We start from the raw sequence: 23,791 nt of genomic DNA on the forward strand, positions 1-23,791 counted from the left end.
TGGTCTATGTTCTGCTTGGAAAGAAATGAAACCAACTTCTATCACTTAGCTGTTTTAATGCGGTCAAAATTCGAGATGCTTTTGTTGCCACATGAGAAATACATGGCGTGAGACAATGTTTTTCAGGAAAGCAATGAAATGAATTGAAAGATTTTAGTAATGTTTACAACACTGAAGGACCGAAGAATAGCATCTTTGAACAATCTGCATACTCCTCTAGACATTGGAACTTCTGCTATGAATCTTGACTAACAAGCTTGCAGTCATGTTATCTTTATGAAACAAATGGTACATGTTGACCTTCAAATTGTCTTTTATAATGGGAGAAGATATCCTCGTAAGCAGCTTATTCCATGATGAATTATCAGTCATTCTCCACTATACCTTAATTGCAAAATACAAAAATTCTCACATCCTAAGCTTCCTTAAGCTTCTCCCACTTACCAGTCTCACATCTAAGATGATGTAATCCCATCCTCAACTGTACAACAAACAACCTTGTTTTTCCTTCAATAATTGCCCCTAAATATTCCACTTCCCATCTTCACAAGTTGGATAAAAATTCTTTGATGCAATGTTCTCTCTTTATAGACTATCAGCTAATTAAAATAATTATTACACTTATTTTATTATTACAAAAATCCAACCCAATTATTTCTTTATTATTAATCCTAATGGAAGGGCCTGTACACATTTTTGCAAATTAGTGTCAGAGAACTGATGATTACCAACAAATGCTGCTAATGGTTTTGATTAGATGGAGTTTATGGAAAGACTCAGAAAATTAAAAATAGCTTTAATGATTTTTAGTTCCCATTGTAATGTCGTCTAGCTAAGAAATTGACTCCTAAATTCTCCAGTTGATATTTCAAGGATCCAACGCAAAGGTATAATCTAAGAGCAAGAAGGAAATTAGCCTCCCAAAGGATGAAGCCCCATACCGTCAGAAACAGATACTACGACAGGAAAAATCGAATAGAAGATTTCCCCACTTCAAATGGACTCTTAAATCAGTAAATATGAACAGCTCTACATCCACAATCACAAGAATAAATTCAATGCACAAGCATTCCATAGATACTCAAAATCACTGTAAGGACTCGTGAAAAAGGGCAACCTATGATTGACAAATAACTTTTATTATTTATACATTAAAAATGTACAATAAAAAGAGGTATTTAAAAGTACTGAATGCTTAACGTATATCAAACCTCTTTTATATTGAACATAACCAATTTACATGAAATAATAGCAGTACATAAAATAATAGCGTATTTGAAATGATAATGTCACTTTCTGTAATGACAATCAAAATATTCATGTTGTAACTAAACTTCAAAACAATAAAAAATAATGAACATATGTTAGATGGGCAGATGAATGTCCACATTTCACCAACTACTTTCAAAAAATATAATTTTCTGCGTAGTAGGGTGCAGTTGATACTCGCATTCCTAATGGATGTTCTTATATTACTTATACAAAGGAAGCCTAACAGTTGCAATAAAAGTGAATACATTCTAGAAATTCGTTGAGCGAAATTTAACTAGAATAGGAAGCAAAAATTTAATTCCACTGCTTTTGTCTGTGAAAAGTAAACTCGGAAATATTGATAGTGCTCTTCAGGTCAGATGATATTATATCAAAAGGCGAAGATTCGCTAAATTCTGTTGGCAAATTCTTCCAGTGCAAAGAAGGCTCCCAATCTGCTTCCTTTAGAACTTTCAAAATTTCCTCGACTACAATAATGCTACCCTCCGAAGAGAAATGAATACCATCTCTGTGAGGCAAAAGCACAAAACCATTTCACTGAATGAGACATATCCAACTCGCATACAATTTATGATTCTTGACTAGTAATATGGAATAAGCTGGCATATAGTAGAACAGGTATATATCCTCATTAATTATTGGAAACATGCACAGGATTCCATGCAAGTTTCTAGTAGGAAATGTCTACAGTTCATCATCCTCATACAGAAATCTCCTTGCTACAATTGAAAACATAGTTAGAGATTTAGATTCTTGTCAACTCACGTGAAGCAAGCAGTTCGCCAATCTGGCCTTATTTGTATGGCTGACCAGAGATCTATAACCTTGATGTCCATCTCTTTGCAGACTTGCACACAGGCTTCAGAATACTGATGACACAATTCATTTGTCCGTACTATAGGAGCAAAAATACCACTGTGAATCCAAAAACGTTAGGCCAGACAGGTAGATTACAGAATCATGAAATTGTGAACCATTACACACACACAAGAAGAACAGTACCTTGAAGCACTACTAATCAAATCTTCATTAACAGGTGGGCAACTTAAAAAAATCAAGCGTGTCGATTCTGAGAGGTCCTGATTTGTTTACCCCAAACTCAAATTAGATAATTGTCATCATACAAATTGAAATATTCGTATCTTTCGAACGAAATTGAAGAAATCCAAACACAGAATACTGACAAAAATTGAACCTGGAGATAGGTTGCCATTCTCTTAATGTTCTCGATGTATTCAGGAAGTGGTACATGAGGACCTAATCCTGAGGGGTGAGGACCCACAGAATCATTTCCACCGAAATATACAATGATTAAAGAGGGCTGCTGAACTGCATCCTGGGTGAGCCAAGGCAATAAATATATTAGACTCAGAATATCCAACATTTGTATATAGAGCAGCTGCAACACCAACTTCCATATCAAACACATGAATAAAATATTGAAATGCTAAAAAGCATATGACCTTCTCATCTCTATGGTAATCATATTCTGGTTCTGCTGCTTTGTGAACAAGCAAGCCATGACATTGAGATATAATTTACAATTATCTGTAGAAACGAAGCAGATGAACAGAAAAGATAGAAAAATATAAACTTCCGAACATAATTTTTCAGCTTAACTAGTGCTTCCTGGATCAAAATCATTGGGAACGCCACCTATTAGAAGATATATGGCATACGATACATAATTACAATTCAAACCAGCTAAAGTCACTAAAAGTAGCAATATGGCATGCAACACAGAAATACAATAGATATGCATTTAAAACATTAGCAATTATCTTTGAAGTAGATGTTGTGGGTGTCTGTTTCTCGAGGGATTCTACTCATATCTTGATGACCCCAAGAAAAAGTATCTATTACAAGATATGTGTCATACAATACATAATTACAATAAGCAATGCTAAGCTAGCTTATTGTTAAGGTTGGGTGCAATCTCACAAGGTATTTGTTGTGTTCTTGTGAGTTATATGCTTGCATTGTTGGGTCAAAGAGATACAAGGCCTCGTTACAATGTTATGTGAGATTTATGCTATTTTGTTGAGGCTGCCAACCTTCTTGTGCTCCTTGGCATGATTATCACCATGGTTTTTAGGAGGCTATCATTATTGACTTGATAAGGATTGATTGTATAACTGAAAGTCTTTCGCACATGTTTGCAAAATTGGCTGTCATCCTCCTTGATATGCCCATGGTTGAGGAGGAGATGGAGGAGGATACATTTGATTGGCTCAATAAAGATAGAAAGAATACTTGATGATTAGTCATACCTTGATCATGAGGCCTGTTGATTTGAGTTTTGTTCCAGTACAACATATGGAATTGAATACTTAATATTCCAAGATGACAGACCAAATATCAAAGTCTCTCTTGAATAAGGATGCTCATATGCTAAACAAAATGGATTGTGTGATCAAATGAGACAACCTCAAGGTTCCTTCTTCTTGTGCGATTTCACTAAGTTTTATTATGTGATATGTTGGTTATCACAAAGCGACAGGGTTCAGGAAGCTATTCTACTCATAAAGTGCAAGAGATGATGAACATATTTGTGACTCTACTAGACTCAGATTAGCCATCTACATCAATAGAGCAATCTCCTTAGGTAAATGTAAGATGTTCAACCTACCACAATTGCATTAACACCATCCATCGATTCATATCAATGTGCAAGCAATAATCATAATTAAGTTCATAAATATGCATTAAAGTTACAAGCAGCAAGCAGCTAGTGGTTTGGTCTAAGCGAGTTCCCCAAAGATGCATCCAAAATATCGTCCACTCGACTACTTTAACTTCTACTTGAAACAAAATCTACTCAATGTGAGGACATGTAGATGTTAAGTTTGTAGCTTCAGTTGGATTGATTTGATCATGAGATACATTGTTGATGGTGAATCATCATTTAGACAAACATTCTTATATATATATGGTCATTTATATTATTATTATTATTATCTAATGATGATTAACCATAGAGACATGTCTCTTCATGAGACATGTCTCCTCCTCTCATATTTATAAGTCTTCAAATTTGCATTTGGAACAGCTCAATCACAATGGCAGTGTTATTACATTTGCAGAAAACGATCCTAGATAATTCAACATGGTATCAGAGCTAGGTTGCAAATGCAATTATAAACGCCATAGGGAATGTAAGCAAATATCATATATCAAATAGAAGATAAGAAAACATCTACTCAGCAAGGGAGAAATACTTAAGCAGACCCATGAAGACATTACACAGTTCAGAAGGAGAGTAGTTTATGTCTACAAAATAATTCCGGAAACTTTGTTATTCCATCCATTTACAGATATATGTAATCTCCTTACGGTAGGGCATCTACATAGGACACTGTACAGTAGCAGTTTGATGAAATTGAATAATGACAATTACAACTGGCAACAAGTATAGAAAGCATGTACAGACAATGGAATGGTCAATCAATTCACATATCAACATCCACAAAAAGGATTAAGCAATTGTAACTCTCCCACTATGGATAGCACCTACTCAACAAAAGGCTATGAAGATGTTTGAATCAACAAATATTAGTGTTCAGTTGCAGTGATAAAAGGAAGGGATGGACAATAAAGGGGAGAATAAAAGAATTCCATTGAAGAGATATGCAACATCAAACATAGACAATAACAATATAAGGAACTTAATCATTTTTCCAATATGTAAGTTCATAGCCGATCGTCTTTGAGGTCTAGATCCGTATGTATTGGAGGACTCAATATTACAACAATTTATGTACCCCCAATAGTAAAATGGAGGGACAAACAAAGTACATGGTAGAAAATTATATTTCCAAAAGTCCTTAACCAGCGAAAAGGAAGAGCACGTGATATTGGTAGTGAGGTAGCATGTATCCGCGCAATCTAGTACCAAGTACGCCATTTGGGAGTAGCGGTGAAAATATACGATTGTGAATTCATCAATACTGAAACCCTACCATGGCTGAGGAAGACTCGAGTTATTCGACAACTCCAAAATAGAAACATATTACTCTAAACTCTAAAATGTATCAGCAGTTATGTGAACCAACAGAGGAAACCCGATGATGGGTCAAGGGAGCATTCTCCAACACTTACGAGCCTTGAAAAGTAGTGTATGGGTGCAAATGTTTACTGTGTTGACACGAAGGCAATCAACATCATACAATAATCAAGGGTTGTGCTTCACAACCAGCCATTTGCATTTTTTTAAATGTTTTGCAATAACTCTTGTTTCCATTTTAATATTGTATAACGCGTTGCTGCCTAGAGTATATGTTGCGCCAATTCATAAACAATACGTGACCAAGGATTTAATTGAACTGCTCAACAAAATTGTTTCAAAAGGTTGCCATTTAATTGAAAAGACCAATTAAAGACTGCTTGGGCAAGAAATTTCAAAGGAATGTGGTTTCACAATATGTCTTGGTTACAGAATGTGAACTTATAGATTTGTTGAAAAGTTTTTTTTTTTTTAAATGGAAAAACATTCAAGCAAGTGTATTGAATTACAAGTGTGAACAAGTTGTACACTGCGAATAAGGAATTGTCAAGTCAGATATTTTGAAAGGGGTAATATCTTTCAAAGAGAAGACTGAGGAGTAATCACACACATCTAGCGTCCAACACATCAACAGATCAAAGAAGAGTCAATTCATTGTTTTCAACAGTCATACGAAAAAGACATTCAAAGGCAGAAAACAATAGTATTGGGCCCCTATAGAATGCAACAGAGCTTACAGAATTGGGGGATAGTCAAGTCAGTAAATAAATAACCATAACCGACATCCTGTTCAGTATATTATGCAGTGAACACCACATAACAAGAATCAAAATCATCAAAAAAAAAGGAAATGAGGTCATAAGCGTTCAGGATATAATTAAGATCAGACAAGGAAAGACATGAATTTCTAGAGGAGAGAAGTGTAATAACAAAGAATTTCCCAAAACATCAAAGGGGACTATTAAGTGAACTAGAGGAAGATAGTGAATTAAGAAAGCATTCTAAAACTTAAACACTGTTCAGAGAAGGAACAAGGATTTGAGGATGGTATTAGCAAATAATGGGACCGAAACATAAGAAAATCAGAATCACCGTTCAAACAAGGAATAACGAAGGAAGGGAGATTATAATGCGATCTAGTCTCCCAAGTCCGGTCAGCAGCAATCCACAATGGAGCTAGTGGAAAATTCTTTTTGCTCTACATCTAGCCATCACAATTTAGTGTAAAACAAATTGGCAGCCTTGGAAGAGCAAGGCAACATCTCTTTGTTGAAGACGCCATAGAAACGCTTTTAATTGCAATCGTGGCAAATGGAGATGTTGGTGTATCAGCTTGAAACGGATATTGTTATGTAACTTCCCTTGTTGAAAAAAAAAGTGGTTCGAGTTCATGCTTGCTGGAAGTAATAAAATGAAGATTTGAATGAAAACTCATATCAATTATGCATAACCTTCAAAATGTTTGAAATACGATACACGAGGGAAAAATGATAAATATGTGTCTTTCGATATATGGTGTACTCTTCATGATAGGTTATGTATGATGATTTGTGGTTCCATGTGCTTCAAAATGGGAGCAACCAGAGGATTTCATCTATTTGATTTCCAAGGAAGTGGACCATATAAAGAAGATTTCAATGGTGATTGAAAACTCTATACAATGGAGTATGAGGGAATTTTACATTCTGGGGGGGAATAATAACATTCCCATTGCTTGACAAATGCTTAGATGGAGACATCATCTTATTTGATGCATATGGACCTTCATTGGAGCAACTTTTATCAGGGATGTTGAGATAAGTTTTACATTTATTTGGTCATTGTAGTTTCTCTCTTATTGGTAATTTGATATGTACTATAAGAGCTATTTCCTTTAATAAATTATAATGTCTCTAAGGATGTTCTTGTAGGAATAGAAGGTTAGTACTTTACACATGCTACCATATATTGTGTAGACTCAATAGTAGCTCTAAAGAAGTCGTGATTTACAATTCTTTAGTTGTTTGATGATCAAGGTAGATAAAGTGAGGCTCTTGATGATCGAGATTATGAAGTATCCTTCTATATTAGGGGGGAGTCTAATACTTCTTCAAAGGCAACGGAGGAGCTCAGAAGATTAATATTTAGAGGGAGTCTAAAAATACATGTGTATGACTACATAATTTAATGGGCCTACCCCTCTATACATCATGAGAAAGTAATGACTTGTCATCAGAAAGTTAGAAGATTGATATCAAATTCAAAAGGAGTCCGACAAGCATCCTTGGGCGAGAGAGCCTCTAAGGGAGTAACTACAAGACTTGACTTCCCAGGATCATTGTTCAAAGGGAGAATTTAGAGGTGCAATACCTTGTGAATGATATCTTCTCTATGAGAGAGAAGTTATAAGTGAAATTCCTTGTAACGCATTCTTCTCTGTGAGAGAGAAGTTGAGGTGAAAGCCCTTATTCAACCCTCTGACTTGGTTCATGGTGGTTACTATTTTGCATATGTGGATTATGTCATGAAAGGTGATGATCTTTCATTGATATATATTTGGAGGGTTGCTATTGTAAGGTGACGATCTTATCAATAGCTTGACTTGTTATCGTGACAAACGACATTAAGTTGTTGTCTTGGAGTGTCCGTAGTCATGATAATGAATGTATCATGCTCAAACTACATTAACTTGATGTCCCGGAGTGTCAGAGATCGTGATACTTGTGACATGTTAATTACTAGTTATCTGATTGACTTCATTAAGTTGTTGTTCTGGAGTGTTGGAAATCACTCATATCCTACTAGGATACCACATATTCTTTTGGTAGGCATCAAGGATTTGATGCCAATGCACATACCAAAAGAATATAAATATGATGAATATCATATGATTGATATTTTTTGTTGAAACATACTTTGGATTATATTGAAAGATAACATTTAAGTTGATGGACATATGTTGATATCCTTAAATATGTCATTCTAGGAATATCATACTGGGATGATATCTCTTCATATACTTGAGAGCATAATATGTTCTATAACAATCCTTCCTAGCTAAGAGGGAGTGTTAAGTTTGTAGCTTCAGTCGGATTGATTCAATCATGAGATACATAGTTGATGGTAAATCATCATTTAGACAAATATACTTCTATATATAAGGTCATTTATATTATTGTTAATATATTATTGTTATCTAATGATGATTAACTATAGAGACATGTCTCTTCATGACACATGTCTCCTGTCATATTTATAAGTCTTCAAAACTGCATTTGGAACAACTCAATCACAATAGCAGTGTTATTACATTTGTAGAAAACCATCCTAGATAATTCAATAATAGATACCATGCAATACTCCAAAGCCACACAAGTAATCCACCATGAAGACCAACAATGAATCAACAATTAATTTGATAGCATTATGGCAAAAATTCCAATAAGTCTCTCCCTGGGCTAATTTAATCTAATCTCAGTCTCTCATGAGTTGCAAATGAGAAGGCCTTGGTCTTTTATAGTTGTTCAATTACAATAAAGGGCGAAGATCAATTTACGATCAAGAGTCAAGATTATGCCAACACTACCCTAATCTAAACAACTACTACAAGCATTGAATGCTCATTCAATTACATAAAAACACCACACTAAAGGCCAATAAGAAAATTACAATGCTTTTGAGAACCAATGAGTAGATAGATAAAGTAGAGGCATTGGATGTCTTCCACATTTACACTTGGCATAGTATGATTGAATGTGCTTGAACACATGTAACCAGAGTGTTTTGATTGGTTGAAGATGAGTGGGTGCCACCTTAGCTTCCTTATTCAATAGACTTGATAAATACTTTTGGTGATGAGAACATATCTCATTATACTCAACATCATCAAGCCTTCAATGGTGATGGCATATTCCCAAATTGCTTCATCTTCTCAAATTTCTCCATCTTTTGAAAATCTTCTCAATGTCATGATTTTGAACTTGTTTGTACTTGCAAACTTGATGCCTCTTTCGATGTTTTGACATTGATCCTCTTGAAATCTTCGCGCACTTGGATCTATCAAAGTGAACTCAAACATCTGGAGGAACTCAAGTTGGTGATGATTCCTTTCACTTGAATTTTATTTCCCTTGTGCCAAAATTAATATGTGAATTCCACTTTGACAATCCAAATTGAAGGCACCTTCTTATTTGAAGTTCTTGAACTTGGTCTTGCAATAATCCATTTTTTGTCGGTATGATGATTAAGGATTTGCATACCATTTATGTTCCAATCTTCTAAATTGCTCCAATGATTAAATCTCGATTCAGCTCTCCCTCTAAAGTTAACTTACAAAAGCGAAAGAGAAATTTAATCAAGCTCACAAAATGATTAGTATAATCTATGAAGGAAATCTAAAAGCTTATATGATATGAACTTGCATCTAGATCAACTTTTCTTCTACTAAAGCAATTTGATCAAGAATTTTGATTTTCCCAGGGTCAGATTTTCTAATTCCTACCCAGATTTCTTCCACTAGCTCACTTTGGTTCTGATTTTTCTTTTCTTTTAAGTTTTAACCCATATCTCTTTCTTTTTAGCACACTTCAATTCTGATTTTGTTTGCTTTTTTAGCCCAGAATTCCTCTTTTACAACCTCCAAATTCTAATTTCACAAAATCAGAGATTTATCTCCTTTGAAATCCTCCACAAATCGACTTTTACTCCACAAGGATTGGTGCTCACTGTTAATAATTTGCTTCCTTTATGATCAAGTTGAGCGGCTATAGAATTTGTGGTGAAATAATGCTTTGCCCTCCTTTATATAGGTGATTTAAGGCCAAGAGACATGACCCTTGGCTGGGCTGACTTGTATATTATTTGGCCAATCAAATCAACTCTATTTGAACATTTGGATTCCTTTGATGAGGCCAACCTGTCCCTTAGCAAAGTGCAGTTGTCATTTTCAAAGATCTAAATTGCTCACGTCGTCCAACCTTACATCTTTTGAATGAAATCCATTTTGACTTCACTGTCTTTTATTTTCATTAACTCTTATTGTCCTCCTCCCTCAAGCACTCCTCATATCATGGTTTGGGCAAAGAATCTGAGTTTTGGAGATTAGCACTTGCAAGTTTTAGAAAATTCTGCCCTAAAATGGGAGATTCGAGCTTCATGCTATTTGATCTTCATTTGAATAGTGAGGCAACATCACATGATTATTTTCATATCTCAACCCATAAACCTCTCTAGACCATGGCGGTAAACATGAGTTTTGGAGATTTTGGATCTTGAATTTGGGAGAATTCCACCTTAGTTGGAGATTATACATTGCCCTCCATTTGTAATTTTCTATCAACATTCTTAACTAGTGTCAACTTGTTCCTTTCAAGCTTTCATAGAGGATTCAGACTTTTATCTCAATTTCAAAGCTCATTACTGTTAGAAAGTAAAGTTTGTTGGGTGGATATTTTGCAACCAACAGTTTTGTGTAAAATCTAGTCACAAAATAGGACGACCAGCCACAGTATGTGAAACAGTCTCTCCTACATTAAAGGGAAGACTCCCCTTCTCACTGTTCCTTGTATCAACTCAAGGTAAGCAGGAAGTTGAGAGATTTTGTAAGGGGTGTTACTAATATTCTTTCCTCTTAGCTTTCGAGAAAGAATCTATTTACCCGCAAAGTGAGTAGTGGGCAAGATGAAACCTCAAACTACACTTCTATCTAAAGTCGTAAACGGTGATACTAATAAACTACCACTAACTCTAAGGCTAGCTGAAAGCATAACAATTTGGCTCTAACTCTTGTTTTAACTTATTCTATAAGAATAATCTCTACCATTGGAGCACAAAGACTACCAAAAGTAGGAAAATTAACTATTTTTCGTGAGTATGAGATGGTAATATGAGCTATAGTCAAAGTTCCTAGTCTGTGTATTGGCACAACCGCTCCCAGTCAAAGCTTCGGCTTCGATTGCTTCTTAAATCACTATGCTCTTTTATTGAACACACAATAATAGCATGAATCAAATACAATAGGCACAAATTACAGTCAAAGCTTCTAATTTGCTATATCACAATTGCTTCTAGTCAAAGCTTCGAATCCAATTGCTTCTTTTATTCACTTTCTCCCAAATTTGTACTACACAATCAAAGTTATGTCTGCACAAATGTGGCAGAGCTTTCTTGCATACAACAAAAGATGATTTTTACAATGAGGGGGCACTCCTTTATATAGGCACCCGAGTTGAGAAAAAGATGGAGGAAAAAGTGGGAGCAACTCAACCAACTTTGACCAAGTCTAACTAGAAGAGCAACTCAACCAACTTGGCGATGCATTCCCAGAGGATAATAGGATTGAGAGTTCCTGTATTTTATGCCACTGCATTCATCTTGATAACCATGGTCTTGCGTCTTTTGATAACCTTAGACTCTCTTTGATGAATTGTTCGCTGTCATTTGAAATCTTGATGTGATCAAGCTTTTCTCATTCAAGTTGTCATGAGTTCTTTGTAAATTGACACATTCTGGATTCTTTGACACTTTGAAAACCTTCTCGATGGCGTCCGGATGTAAACTCAAAACAATTTTCCATCAGCACCTTTAAATTTTTTCTTTTTTTTCCTTTTTTTTGAAGTGAAGTGCTTGGTGCATGGGAATGCGTGCAAATGAGAACTTTTGACTTTTGAAAAGTGACTTGGGCTTTCAAGATGTCATTGTACGGAAAATGGATTACATGTAAATGCAACATGTGAGGAATGGAAAGAAAGATGACATGTGAATGCGGATAGAGAATGAGTTGTAAGTGTGGATGGCAGAAAAGATGAAATGTGTAATAACACGAGAAATGGAATAACATGTATTTTCTTATGGAGGTGTAAGTGCATATGGAAGGAATGAATGCAATGTGCCTTGAGGCGAAGTGAGCTTTTATAGACATCTTTGAGGAAAGGTGAGGTCCAAGTATATGGGAATACATGCATGTGACATTTTTTGACTTTTCAAAAATTGACAAAAGTCAATAATGGGTTCTGGAGATGCAATTACACGTAAGACTTTTCATGTAATCGTGTCGTGTGAGTGAATGCGGAAAGCGAGATGAGTGAAAATGGAAGTGGAAAATGAGATTACATGCACGTGTGAATGGTGGATGGGAATACATGTAATCGCATTTGAAGAATGAGATGTGAAGTGTTGTGACATGGAAGATGGAAATAGAATGTGATGATGCTTTTGCATGAAGTGAAGCAAGAACAAATTCTTGGGAAAGAACTTGTAACTTCTCCAAAATGAAGAAAAAACGAAAAGCAAACAACAAAAAACAAGCACAAAACAAACACATGCCTTTGGTCTTAAACTCAAACATGTCAACAAGCAAGTTTTTTTCAAGTACAAATTCGAATTTGGAATATGGGGAAATTCCAAAAGTGTGAAAATGAGAGTTTTCATCATTTTTAAAGGCAAAATGCACTTTTCATGGCATATATATGAACAAGTGTGCAATAACAAGCCATAATATGCATGGAAATAGCAAGATGAGCATGAATTGATGAGCAAGTTTGAAAATGTCCACTCACTTGAAGGTTATGAGCCAAAATAGCAATAATTATAGACTTTGAAGACCAATTCTCTCCCAAATCCAGATTCTCAAACAATAATTTGACTTTTTCCGTACTTGCATTCAAAAATATTAATGAGCAATGAAGGGTCCAATTTGACATGAAATTGTCAAATAAATGGCCTCCAAAGACAATAACATACATTAAAACTCAAAAACGACCCCTCTTGATCAAAGATATGGGTTGGAAATGCCATTTCCTGAGTTTTTTGAACAAAAACGTGACTTTTTAATGCAAAAATCTGGGCTGTTTTAGCAAAAACGTAGCCAAAAAATGCATGTTTTGGGTCTTTTTTGACTCATGAATGCACAAACAACTTCCCCAAATGCTAATACATGGATCCAAATACAAAAAAAAGTGACTTAAAAACATATAAAAGTTGATTAAAACCCCAATTTTCTGGGCATTTTTAGTGAAAACGTGATTTGTGAAAGGCGTAAAACAAAAACGTTTTGGCTTCCAAATACCAAAACATGAGCCAAGATGCAATGCAAACCACTAAATATGACAAATCGATTCCTATTTGGGCCAAAATGTGAGCCAAAAATGGTATTTTTTGAAGATTTTTTCAAAAACGTGCTCTAGGAAGGAGTTTGAAAAAACCTTTTTTAGCAAGATAAATCTATTTTCACTATTGAAAAACCCATGGCTAAGCAAAAACGACCCTAGTAGAGAAGATTACGTGAAAAACCATTAAGTAAATCTCCGACAATCTTCAAAAATGGGTTCTTGGGGGCTCTTTGAATGTGTTTTTCCAAAAACGGGTTTCTAGAGGGCAAAAACATGAACTTTCATTCAAAACGCACATTTTAGTGTGCAATGCATATATTAAAAACATGCCAAGATGCAAATCGCACCTTTTCATGGTCATTGCATGTTTTAAAAATCCCTCCATAGTGCAAAACACACCTTTGGGAGTGCATGCATATTTTAAAATATGCTTTTAGCTTAAAACTCACCTTTTTGGGGTGATTACATATTTTAAGTGAAAACTCACATTTTAGATGCAATAGCATATTTATGTTATAAAACTCACCTTTTTGATGTCATTGCATATTTTAAGTAAGTTATATGCAATGGCATCAAAAAGGTCCACTTTTGATACTTTTACATGCAAAGACATGAAAATATCCACTTTTGATGGAATTATGTTTCTAAGTTGAATTTTATATGTAACAACATGTAAAAGGTCCACTTTTGATGGATTTTACACGTAATGACATGTAAAAAGTCCACTTTTGATGACTTTCAAGTGATTTAAAAGGCATATGTCAATTTAAATTCTTTAAAATATTACTTAAGTAGGACATAAATTATATTTATATCATATTAATAATATAACATGCACATATCATTTAAAAAGTAATATTTACTAGAGCATTCAATTTAAATGCTAAAAATTAAATTGAACTATATAGTTAATATAGTCACTTAAGTGAAAAATCAAAAAGTAAACTCAACTTAAAAATATAACATAAAGTGCACTATAGTTACTTTAAGTGAAAATTTAAATGACAAAGTAACTTAAAAACATAACATAAAGTGAATTTAAGTTATATTTTCTTAGAAGTGAAAATCAAATTAAAAATATAACATGATATTTTTAATTCATGTTGTTGCATCAAAAAGGTACACTTTTTGGGCACTAAAACGATCATATCTCTTGACTGACAACTCCGATTAAGCTCTAGGTTAGATCAAATCGAACGAGAAACCGAAAGCCATGACGAGAGCAAGACCAAAGGACTAAAAACTAACAAACACAAACTCAAAAACAAAGAAAAGGATGATGAAGGCCTAAAAAATCAAACATAGTCTCGACAAACAGAGAAACGAAAAAGACTTGACGAAAGCCTTCAATAAAAGAGTCAATTATATGTATTGGTACTGATTGGTTGATCAATACTAACCAATTAAATAATGAACTAAACTCACAGAAATGCGAAACTAATCTGAAAAAGTTTTGTACTATTACCTACATTTTGTGGTGACAAAATGCAAGACAACAAAGTCCACCAATATAATTGAGACGGGAGTGAACCAGTTATATGCTTTAAACAACTTTTATCAACTTTAACAAATCTGAAACATGTAATCAAAAGATGTAGCAACCACAAGATAACAACCATGTAATGTGACACAAGATAAATTAATTAAGGAAACCCTTGATCAGAGGGAAAACCCCGAGATGATGTAATAATATAGTAGTTCCTTGTGAAAGGATGTGACCCTATAAGAGTCAAATAACTACAATCAGTAAATATGAGTTCCTATTAGGAGACTTTGAATCTATGCCAAAAGATCCCAACCCTGTTAGGAGCTCACAGGAAGACAACTAAACCCACTGTCCAAATTGCTTCAGAACTATTCTCACTAAACAATTCAGAATAACATATCCAAAAGAAATGAACTGACTAAAACTGCAACTAATCTTTGCCAATGTAGTTCCTTTAAAGTCCACAACTTATCCTCATTATCAAACACTTCTCTGACCTTCACAAATTCGCATTCAATACTTGCATAACATTATATCAATAACATATGACTGCATATAATGATTTCCAACCAAGAAAACATATTACCTTTATACCAAGTCCTAATGACAAATTGAGTCAGCCTTAATGCTTTCCCAATGTACAATGAATAATATTGGACCATCCTAAGATATTACATTTAGGTTCCACACGTTACAAAGCATATTGCATCAATAATACAACATAGTCGGCCTCCAAGGAATAAGCTGCACATTATCCTTCACAAGTTTCCACAGAATGAAGACCAAATTCCACCATCTCGAATAGAGCATCACGAACATGTCTCTTACCAAAATCCAAGCCCACTGAACAAGCATCAACCTCACCAAAAAGATACAACATGAGCAACATCATACAATTTCTTGCAACCAGTCTTCAACAAAATTCCTATAACTCACTGCCAACTTCATAATTCCTTTCATGCTCTTAGCCATAGCATCTGTAAGCATCCACAGACATACTGCTAACCTCGTTGAAAGCAATTTAGCACCCAGATTCCGCGTCGACCAAACTTGTCTTGGCAACTCTGCCAGGATTGTCCAAAAAGTTGATATGTTGACATCAATGACAAACCAAGTCATGAATGTAACACAAGCACTCAATCATCTCCCAAAGCATAGTGACAATCTTAATAAGACATTCATGCCAACAATCTCCCCCTTTGGCATTGATGGCAACATATGATGAAAAAACATCAAAGTTCCAAAAATACCAAAATATATATTTAATCATCTACATTTACTCCCCCATTCATGTTGCTCCATGAATGTAAAAGTACATCTCTTCCTCATAGATATAGACAGGTTGTAAAGACTTTTTCATGTTCTAATTTCCCCCATTGATCAACAATGTTTTTTCTTGTATATCTCTCCCCCATTGACATAAATGACAAAGGTGTAATTATGCCAATTCTCAAAGTTCAATCATCTCCAATACAATTTGAAAAAGCTTTCCAAGTGTCAAAGGTGTAATTATGCCAATTCTCAAAGTTCAATCATCTCCAATACAATCTGAAAAAGCTTTCCAAGTGTCAATAGACAATATTAAACAAAGCTCAAGAGTTCTCAGTAACTCTGCCCAAAGTGACTACTACACCAAGAAAGCATCAACAACACACAATCTAGATGCCAGAATAAGCTCTGAATATACTAGACTAATGCAATCCTCCATCAATTACTCTAAAGAAGATTGAAGCATAACCCCAAGCAGACCTCGCAAGTACTCAAAAGTATCCTTAGCCAAAGGTTTTGTAAAAAAAATTTTATCTGCTCCTTTGTGCTAACATACTCCAATCTGATCTCTTTCTCTACTACCTTTTCTCTGAAGAAATTATACTTTATTGCAATGTGCTTAGTCTTTGAATGTAATGCTGGATTCTTTGACATATTAATTGTCCTTGTGTTGTCACAATGAATGATAATAAGTTCTAAAAATTAAATACAATGTCTTGTAGCATCTGCTTCATCATATCTTTCCATCAATGTCAAAGGGGAAGATTGTTGACATCAATGCCTAATGGAGATTGCTAGTATGCTTTGGGAGATGATTAAGTGCTTATGTGTTGCATTCATGACTTTGGATTGTCGTTGATGTCAACATATCAAATTTTTGGTAAATTTTGGTAGAGTTGCAGAGACAATTTTGTTTGGCGAGGATTCGGGTTGCTGATTTGCTTTCAACGGGATTATCAGTGTGTTCATGGATACTTACAAATGCTATGGCTAAGAGCATGGAAGGATTTATGAAGTTGACAGTGAGTTACAGGAGTTTTGTTGAAGACTAGTTGCAAGACAGTATGCAGGAAATTGTATGTTGTTGTTCGTGTTGTATCTTTTTGGCAAGGTTAAAGCTTGTTTAGAGGGAAAGGATTTTGGTCAGAGACATGTTCATGATGCTATGTTCAAGATGGTGGAATTTGGTTTTCATTCTGTGAAGATTTGTGAAGAATAACGTGAGGGTTATTCCTTGGAGGTCCATTGTGTTGTATTATTGATGTAACATGCTTTGTAAGGTATGGAACCTAAATGTAATATCTTACGATGGTCCCATATTATTCATTGTACATTGGGAAAGTCTCAAGGCCAACTAAATTAGTCATTAGGGCTTGTTATAAAGGGATATGGTTTTTTTGGTTGGAAATTTTCACATGTAGCCATGTGTTATTGATGTAAGATAATCCACAGTTTTGCAAATTTTCACAAATGCCACAATTTTGCAAATTTTGAAGTTTTGTTATACTTAGCCAATTTTTCCATATGTTGCCATCAATGTCAAAGGGGGAGATTGTTGGCAATTTGGCTAAGAATAATTACAAGGGTTGTCATTTATGGCAACATATTACTAAGTTTGAGATGGCAGAACTCATAATGAAGTTTGGAGTAAGTATACTTAGAATGTCTAAGTATAATATTGGTTAACTAGGTAACGGACAGATAGTTTTGTTCAATGAGCTTAACAAGAAGCATATAAGGTTTTGCAAGCTTAGCAGAAGATAGTACAGACATTATAAAATATGTGGTTAAGGCCACTAAAGGTTATGTTATGATTTGCATGAGTTTTTGAAGGATTTCCAGTGAGCGGGATATCAGCGCAAATCTGGGCATCTGGCAGAACATTGAGTTTTTGGTTAAGGAATTATCTTGGCTTGACAAAATTATTACTTAAATTACTTAACAAGTTAGGAATGACATCCTAGATGTTAAATCTCACGTGGCAAAAGCTATTTTGAAGATTTGATAATGTGCAAGGAAACTTGAGGCCGATAGATCAAAGTTTTTGATATAAAGAAGACTATTCTTTTGTTTAGCGAAGATGCCAATTGTATTGTAATGATATGATTGCTATATGCGCACTTTGTATGTACTATATAGATGTGAAATTGATGATATCAATAGAGAAGAGTAGTTGTATTAATATTTTGTGAAGTGGAATTACAAGGACAAATCAGATCTTGAAGATATTAGCATTGTTGCAGTTTTGTATGTATTCATATAACTTGTAAAGTTATATATGCACATTTGGGCAGTGGACTCAACTTGTACTTTGCATTGTAATTACAACTCCTAACAGGGTTGAGGCTTCTAACAAGGCCCAATCCTCTAACAAGGACAAATACACTATGCAGATGTAATAGACTCCTAACAGGGTCAATATCTTTCACAAGATACTTTTGATTAGTGGATTACTTTGTGGGTACCATCCCCACCAAGGAATTAACAAAACATGGTGTTACAAGTTTCACTATGTTGTGCATGGTTTTACTTTTTAGTTTACTGTTATATGCAAGTTTAAGATTTGTGAATGATATACATAGTTGGGGAGAAAGTTATTTAGAGCATATAATTGACTCAACCCCCTCTCCACCATCGAGATATATTGGTGGACTTCACTTTCTAGCAATTACATCATTATTGAAGTCATGAGAGAAATCCTAAGATCTTGGGATTAGTGACCCTAATCATGAACAAATTATGCCCAAGGATGAAGCTAAAGCATTGAAGCCTCATCAAATACTCATGATATGGCAAAGTTATAGAAGGAATTGAATATTTGGAAATTAGAAATCCTAACAATGGGCGGATTGCACCCAATCTCAAGGTCAAAATTGACTTTTCATGAGCTTCAAACTCCCCTTCTACTCTTCCTAACATTGTTCCATATTCGTCAATGGCAATTCTTGGTTTGTGATTTGCACTTGGAGATGATAAAAGCTCATATTTAATCTGATTCTAAGTTGCCAGTTTGGATTTTGGTTCGAATGCGGGTTCGACATTCGGGTTCAAAATTTGATCCAAAAAAATTGGGCTAGGTTCGAGTTCATTTTGGGTTTGTCCATACAAGAATTTTTTTTTGTTTTATATATATATATATATATATATATATATATATATATATGCTGCAGCAAACCAGTTCATACACCACTATGCTAATCTGAAGCAATTTAGCAAATTCAACCACCACATTTATTAATGATTTTGTTCGAATGACATGACAAAATGTCAAAATATACCACCATATCAATGTTTCAGTTTAAAAACTTTAAAACAACAATGTCAAGATTACTAACCAATAATCAGTCATAGACTCATATGTGATCAAATATCAATGTATCATCAAAAATCATCAAAGAATTCTTCATCATTAGGCAGTTGCTGATTAGAAGCACAATTAGTGCCACTAGCATCAGCAGTCTCAACCATAGTCTCAATTGTAGCCTCAAGATGAGCTCCATTAGTATTGTGTATCTCAGGATCACCATCTTCAATTGCAAGTACATCAAAATGGACTTCCAACTCGGTGGTCTTTGGTTCGACATCCCACTATTTTGTCTCCCCCTTTTTGTATGTATTCTGTTTGTGAGTTGTGAGCCTCAAGTTTGAATGCACAAACACCAAGTTATCTGCTTTCTTGGAGTTTAGTCAGTTGTGTTTTATTGAGTGGATGAAGTAGTATGTACTCCAATTCCTCTCAGATAATGATGAACTAGCAACCTATCAAGATTTGCAAATTTACCAACAAGAAACTAGAAATTGGAATTTCAAATATTTACCAACAAGAAGCTAGAAATTAGAATCTTAAGATTAAAAAACTTACATGTGATAAAATTTTGATGGCAATGGGATACAAGTGTTGGTATCTTTGTCCATGGAAGTACCACCATTGATGAGCATCAGCATTGTTTTTGTCTTCAAGAGCATCAGGTCCACAATCATCGGTGCTTGCAAAATTCATACATTCAGACCTCACTACAGGCCGTAAGTGCTCAGGAAAGAGTCTTCGAAGGGCTATCTTGTACCTTTGAGCAACTTTAGGATCTCTGTATGGGGGAACTCTAGTGGTACTCCCCTTGACGACCGATTGACTATAGAACCTAGGGCTCAATACAAAGGCAAGTAGATGCAAAGGGGTTATCATTTTGTTCCATCTCTCTACCATGATTACATGTAGCTCCTTGAAGAACATTTCCTCAGGATCTTGCTCTTTCTCATTTATGATATTTCTAATATCCTCAATCATGGAGTCAATGCCATCATATCCTCACCCAAGCAAGGCCTATCCATGTCAATGTATTGGGTCATGCTCAATATAGGCTCAGTGATCTTCAGAAGGTACTCAGTATGATCTCACCAAGATTCATTTAGTATCAATCTCCTTATGGCAGTTGCCTTGACACTATTAGATTGCCTCCATACGCTCCAATTAGCACTAGTTACCATTTTGGTCAATGCGTCTTTAACCTTGATAAGGCGCCTCAAAACAATTGTGTTGGAGGCAAAGTGGGTCTCAACAACCTATTTTAAAATCAAAAAAGTAATAGATTAAAATTTTGAAAACATTGAAAGTTTACTAAAGTGGTTAGATTTCTAAAACATGTTTAAATTTTAAATAATTCAACTTACCTTCAAGAGCTCCAATTTCGAGAATTATCTGAATGTGGCTTGCATATATGGTGGATCATGACAAACATTTGGATCTCTTGTGCCTCTTCATACATTTTTTTATCCACTCTACCTTAGTGCCAATTTTTTGCAGCATTAAGTTTAGCGAGTGCACAACACAAGGTGTCCAAAAAATATGTTCATACCGCTCCTCAACTAATAAGCCGACAGCCCCACAATTCTTCGCATTGTCGGTTATCACTTGAACAACATTATGAGGGCCAACTTGCTCGATAGCTTGGATGAGAATGTTTGCAATGAAAAGACCATCCTTTACCTCTCCTTCACAATCCACAACTTATAGAAACATCGCACCTCTTGTAAACACTACAAGAACATTCACCAACGAACAATTCATTGCATCTTTCCATCCATCTAATACTATTGTCACACCTGTTTCGACCCATGAATCCTTGATGGGCAACATGGCATTCTCTACATGCGCCGCCTCTTCATCCAATAAAGTGGTATGTACCTTCTCATAACTAGGGCCCTTGAACCCATTTGGAGCCTCATTAATTGCCCTCACCATGTATTGCCAATACCGTGAGTAAACAACATTAAATGACAATCCATTTGCATAAATGCATCTGGCTATGGCTTGATCAATAATGTCTCTAGCTTCATTTTGGAATGATGATTCCAAGGGTCCTAGTACTCTCTTACTTACAATCTGTTGTTGAGGACACAAGAATGGATGGCCCTTTGCAGGTGGCTCACTAGGAGTGGTAGTTGAAGACATAGATGATGTTTTTCCTTTCTTTAAAGGCCTGCCACTTTCCAATGGATGTGAAGAATTTGCCCTCCTAGCAGCTTCATCTGCTTGCTTCTATTCTTGAATATATTTGTTTACGATGTGATTTGGAAGGAAAGTTTTAGGTGGCACTTCATTTACTGTTGGCTTTCCAATACAAAATTTGGTGCCTTTTTGAGGAATAAAGCACAAATGTGTTTTTACTTTACTATAAGAGCTACTAAATTCCTCTCTGCAGTGGCAACAAATCCACACATAACCTCCTCCACCTAGCATCTCTTGAATCATTTGCACATGTTTCCAAAGTGGGGAACATCTGTCGCTTTTGAAGTTGGGGTTATTGGCAACAGAAGCACTTGCAACCATTCGTCAAATCTACAAAAAAAATACACAACAAATAAAACAAAAAATGAAAAATGAAAAAAGCTCATTTATGTACACAAAGTTACAAATTGTCAAACTATAATGGATAGTTAATAATAAGCATCTCACAGTAACTTCAGAATGAATAAGCTAAAACCAATTCAAATCCAAGAACCTAAAAAACAATGAACAATTTCTCTTAAATTTCTACTATCATAGTTAAATTTCTCTTAAATATAATATATATTATATGCCAAGATTCAAGAACAATTTAAGAGAAATATGAAACTATCTTGCATAAACAACTATCAACTATCAAATAGTAAAGTGAAACTATGATGCATAAACAAGAAGTTGCATGCAATATATCATATTTCCTTGCCTCTTTTTGATCTCAAGAGTTGGAAAAGAAATCATTGACTCTCAGCTGTTAAACAGAAAACGCATACACAAACTAAGTGTTCACCTAGATCCAATGAGTGCTAAGTGTTCCATTTATTCTCATGGGAGATGGATTCATGTTGAATCACTACCCATGAAACATGGGTCAATGAGTTTGACTCAAAAATCACACAGTGAAATCCTGATAGCAATATCACAACATACACAAATTGCTAGAAGAAGCAGAAATAATCGCCTCGGATCATGGGTCTTCCTCAGCCTCCATTCTTAGAAGAAACCGTTGCCCACTGTTTCCTCAAATCACAAGTCTTCCTCAGCCTTTGTTCTCAGAAGAAACTATTCCATATTGCCTACGTTGCAAATAGCTCTCAATACAGGCGGCATAATAATACGAGCATTAGTAATAATAAGCCTTTAGTGTTGGGTCGATCATGCACATAAATGAAATTATAATAAAGTTCTAAACAAAAATGCCTTTTCCGGATTATTAAAACATAAAAAAGTCAATGGTTTTTGTCACCTGCCCAAAATTTGCATTAAAGTCGCAGCCATTCTTCTCGAGCTTTTCCATCAACCATGGCATTCACTGGAAATTCTTCAAAATTTGTCCAGGGTGTGAAATACAAAACCCACGGGGAATTTGACAGGCAAATCACAAATTTGACAAGAACCAGGACCGAAAGCAAATGAGCCACAAATCGAATGTCGAATTTACTAGGTGAGGGACGAATATGGTAACTTAGATCTGATTTCTCTCCATTTTTGCTCAAAAAATATTTCATCAAACCTTCCCCTCAAACATTTTTTCACCCTTTGGATCAATTTTGAGTTGATAACTTTCATTAAATTGTCCATTACAGCTGGGCAGATTTTTCAGATTTCTAGGATTATCCTAGGGCGTAAATCCTAAGTTTTGAAGATTCCTCACACCCCAACATTGCATCTTCCATTTTGTGTTAATTCGAGCTCAAATTCATGTTTGAAAAAGACTTTCAAGGCTTACTCTCCATAATTTTCAATCTCATTTGCATTTTTAGTTGGCTGAAAGTTCATTGTCATAAGAGTTCAATATATTTTCATCTTCACTCTTCGTCATCTTTCTTCAAGATTTCAGTTGGGTTCATTGTCAGCTCAACATTCCCATCAATTTGGCATCAAATTTCACCAAGGCTGCCTTCAATCTTGGACAGGGATTTTCAAGGGCCATAAATCCTAAAATGTTGAGGTTTCCCATCTACTTAAATGTCGAAAATTTTGATTTCTCCCCCTACTTAGTTTTATCCATCAATTTTGAGTCCTTGCTCAACTTTCTAGTCTCACAATCCTTTGTTAATTTGTTCTTTCCAATCAAATACTTTGACATTCACACCCCACTCCACACTTGATGGTGATTTTAATTTTCAACTCCAATACTTGATTAGCTCTTGCTCTCTTTCACTCTTGAGGCT

At 35.1% G+C, this 23,791-nt stretch overlaps 1 protein-coding gene across 1 annotated transcript in view; it reads right to left on the reverse strand.

Annotated features, from left to right (window-relative positions):
- Positions 1 to 1,201: 1,201 nt before the first annotated feature.
- Positions 1,202 to 23,791, reverse strand: part of LOC149562024 (GDSL esterase/lipase WDL1-like) — a 69,002-nt gene continuing 46,412 nt past the window's right edge. Inside the window, exons 3-6 of the mRNA XM_089825562.1 lie at positions 2,468 to 2,608; positions 2,275 to 2,351; positions 2,038 to 2,187; positions 1,202 to 1,780 (exon numbers count right to left, since the gene is read on the reverse strand). Coding sequence (XP_089681688.1) covers positions 1,567 to 1,780; positions 2,038 to 2,187; positions 2,275 to 2,351; positions 2,468 to 2,608 — 582 coding nt within the window. The 3' untranslated portion in view covers positions 1,202 to 1,566. The remainder of the gene's footprint in view (positions 1,781 to 2,037; positions 2,188 to 2,274; positions 2,352 to 2,467; positions 2,609 to 23,791) is intronic.

Source organism: Cupressus sempervirens, chromosome 4 (assembly GCF_028749045.1).
Source record: "Cupressus sempervirens isolate cs-2001-9-10 chromosome 4, ASM2874904v1, whole genome shotgun sequence".
NCBI classification, from domain to species: Eukaryota; Viridiplantae; Streptophyta; class Pinopsida; order Cupressales; family Cupressaceae; genus Cupressus; species Cupressus sempervirens.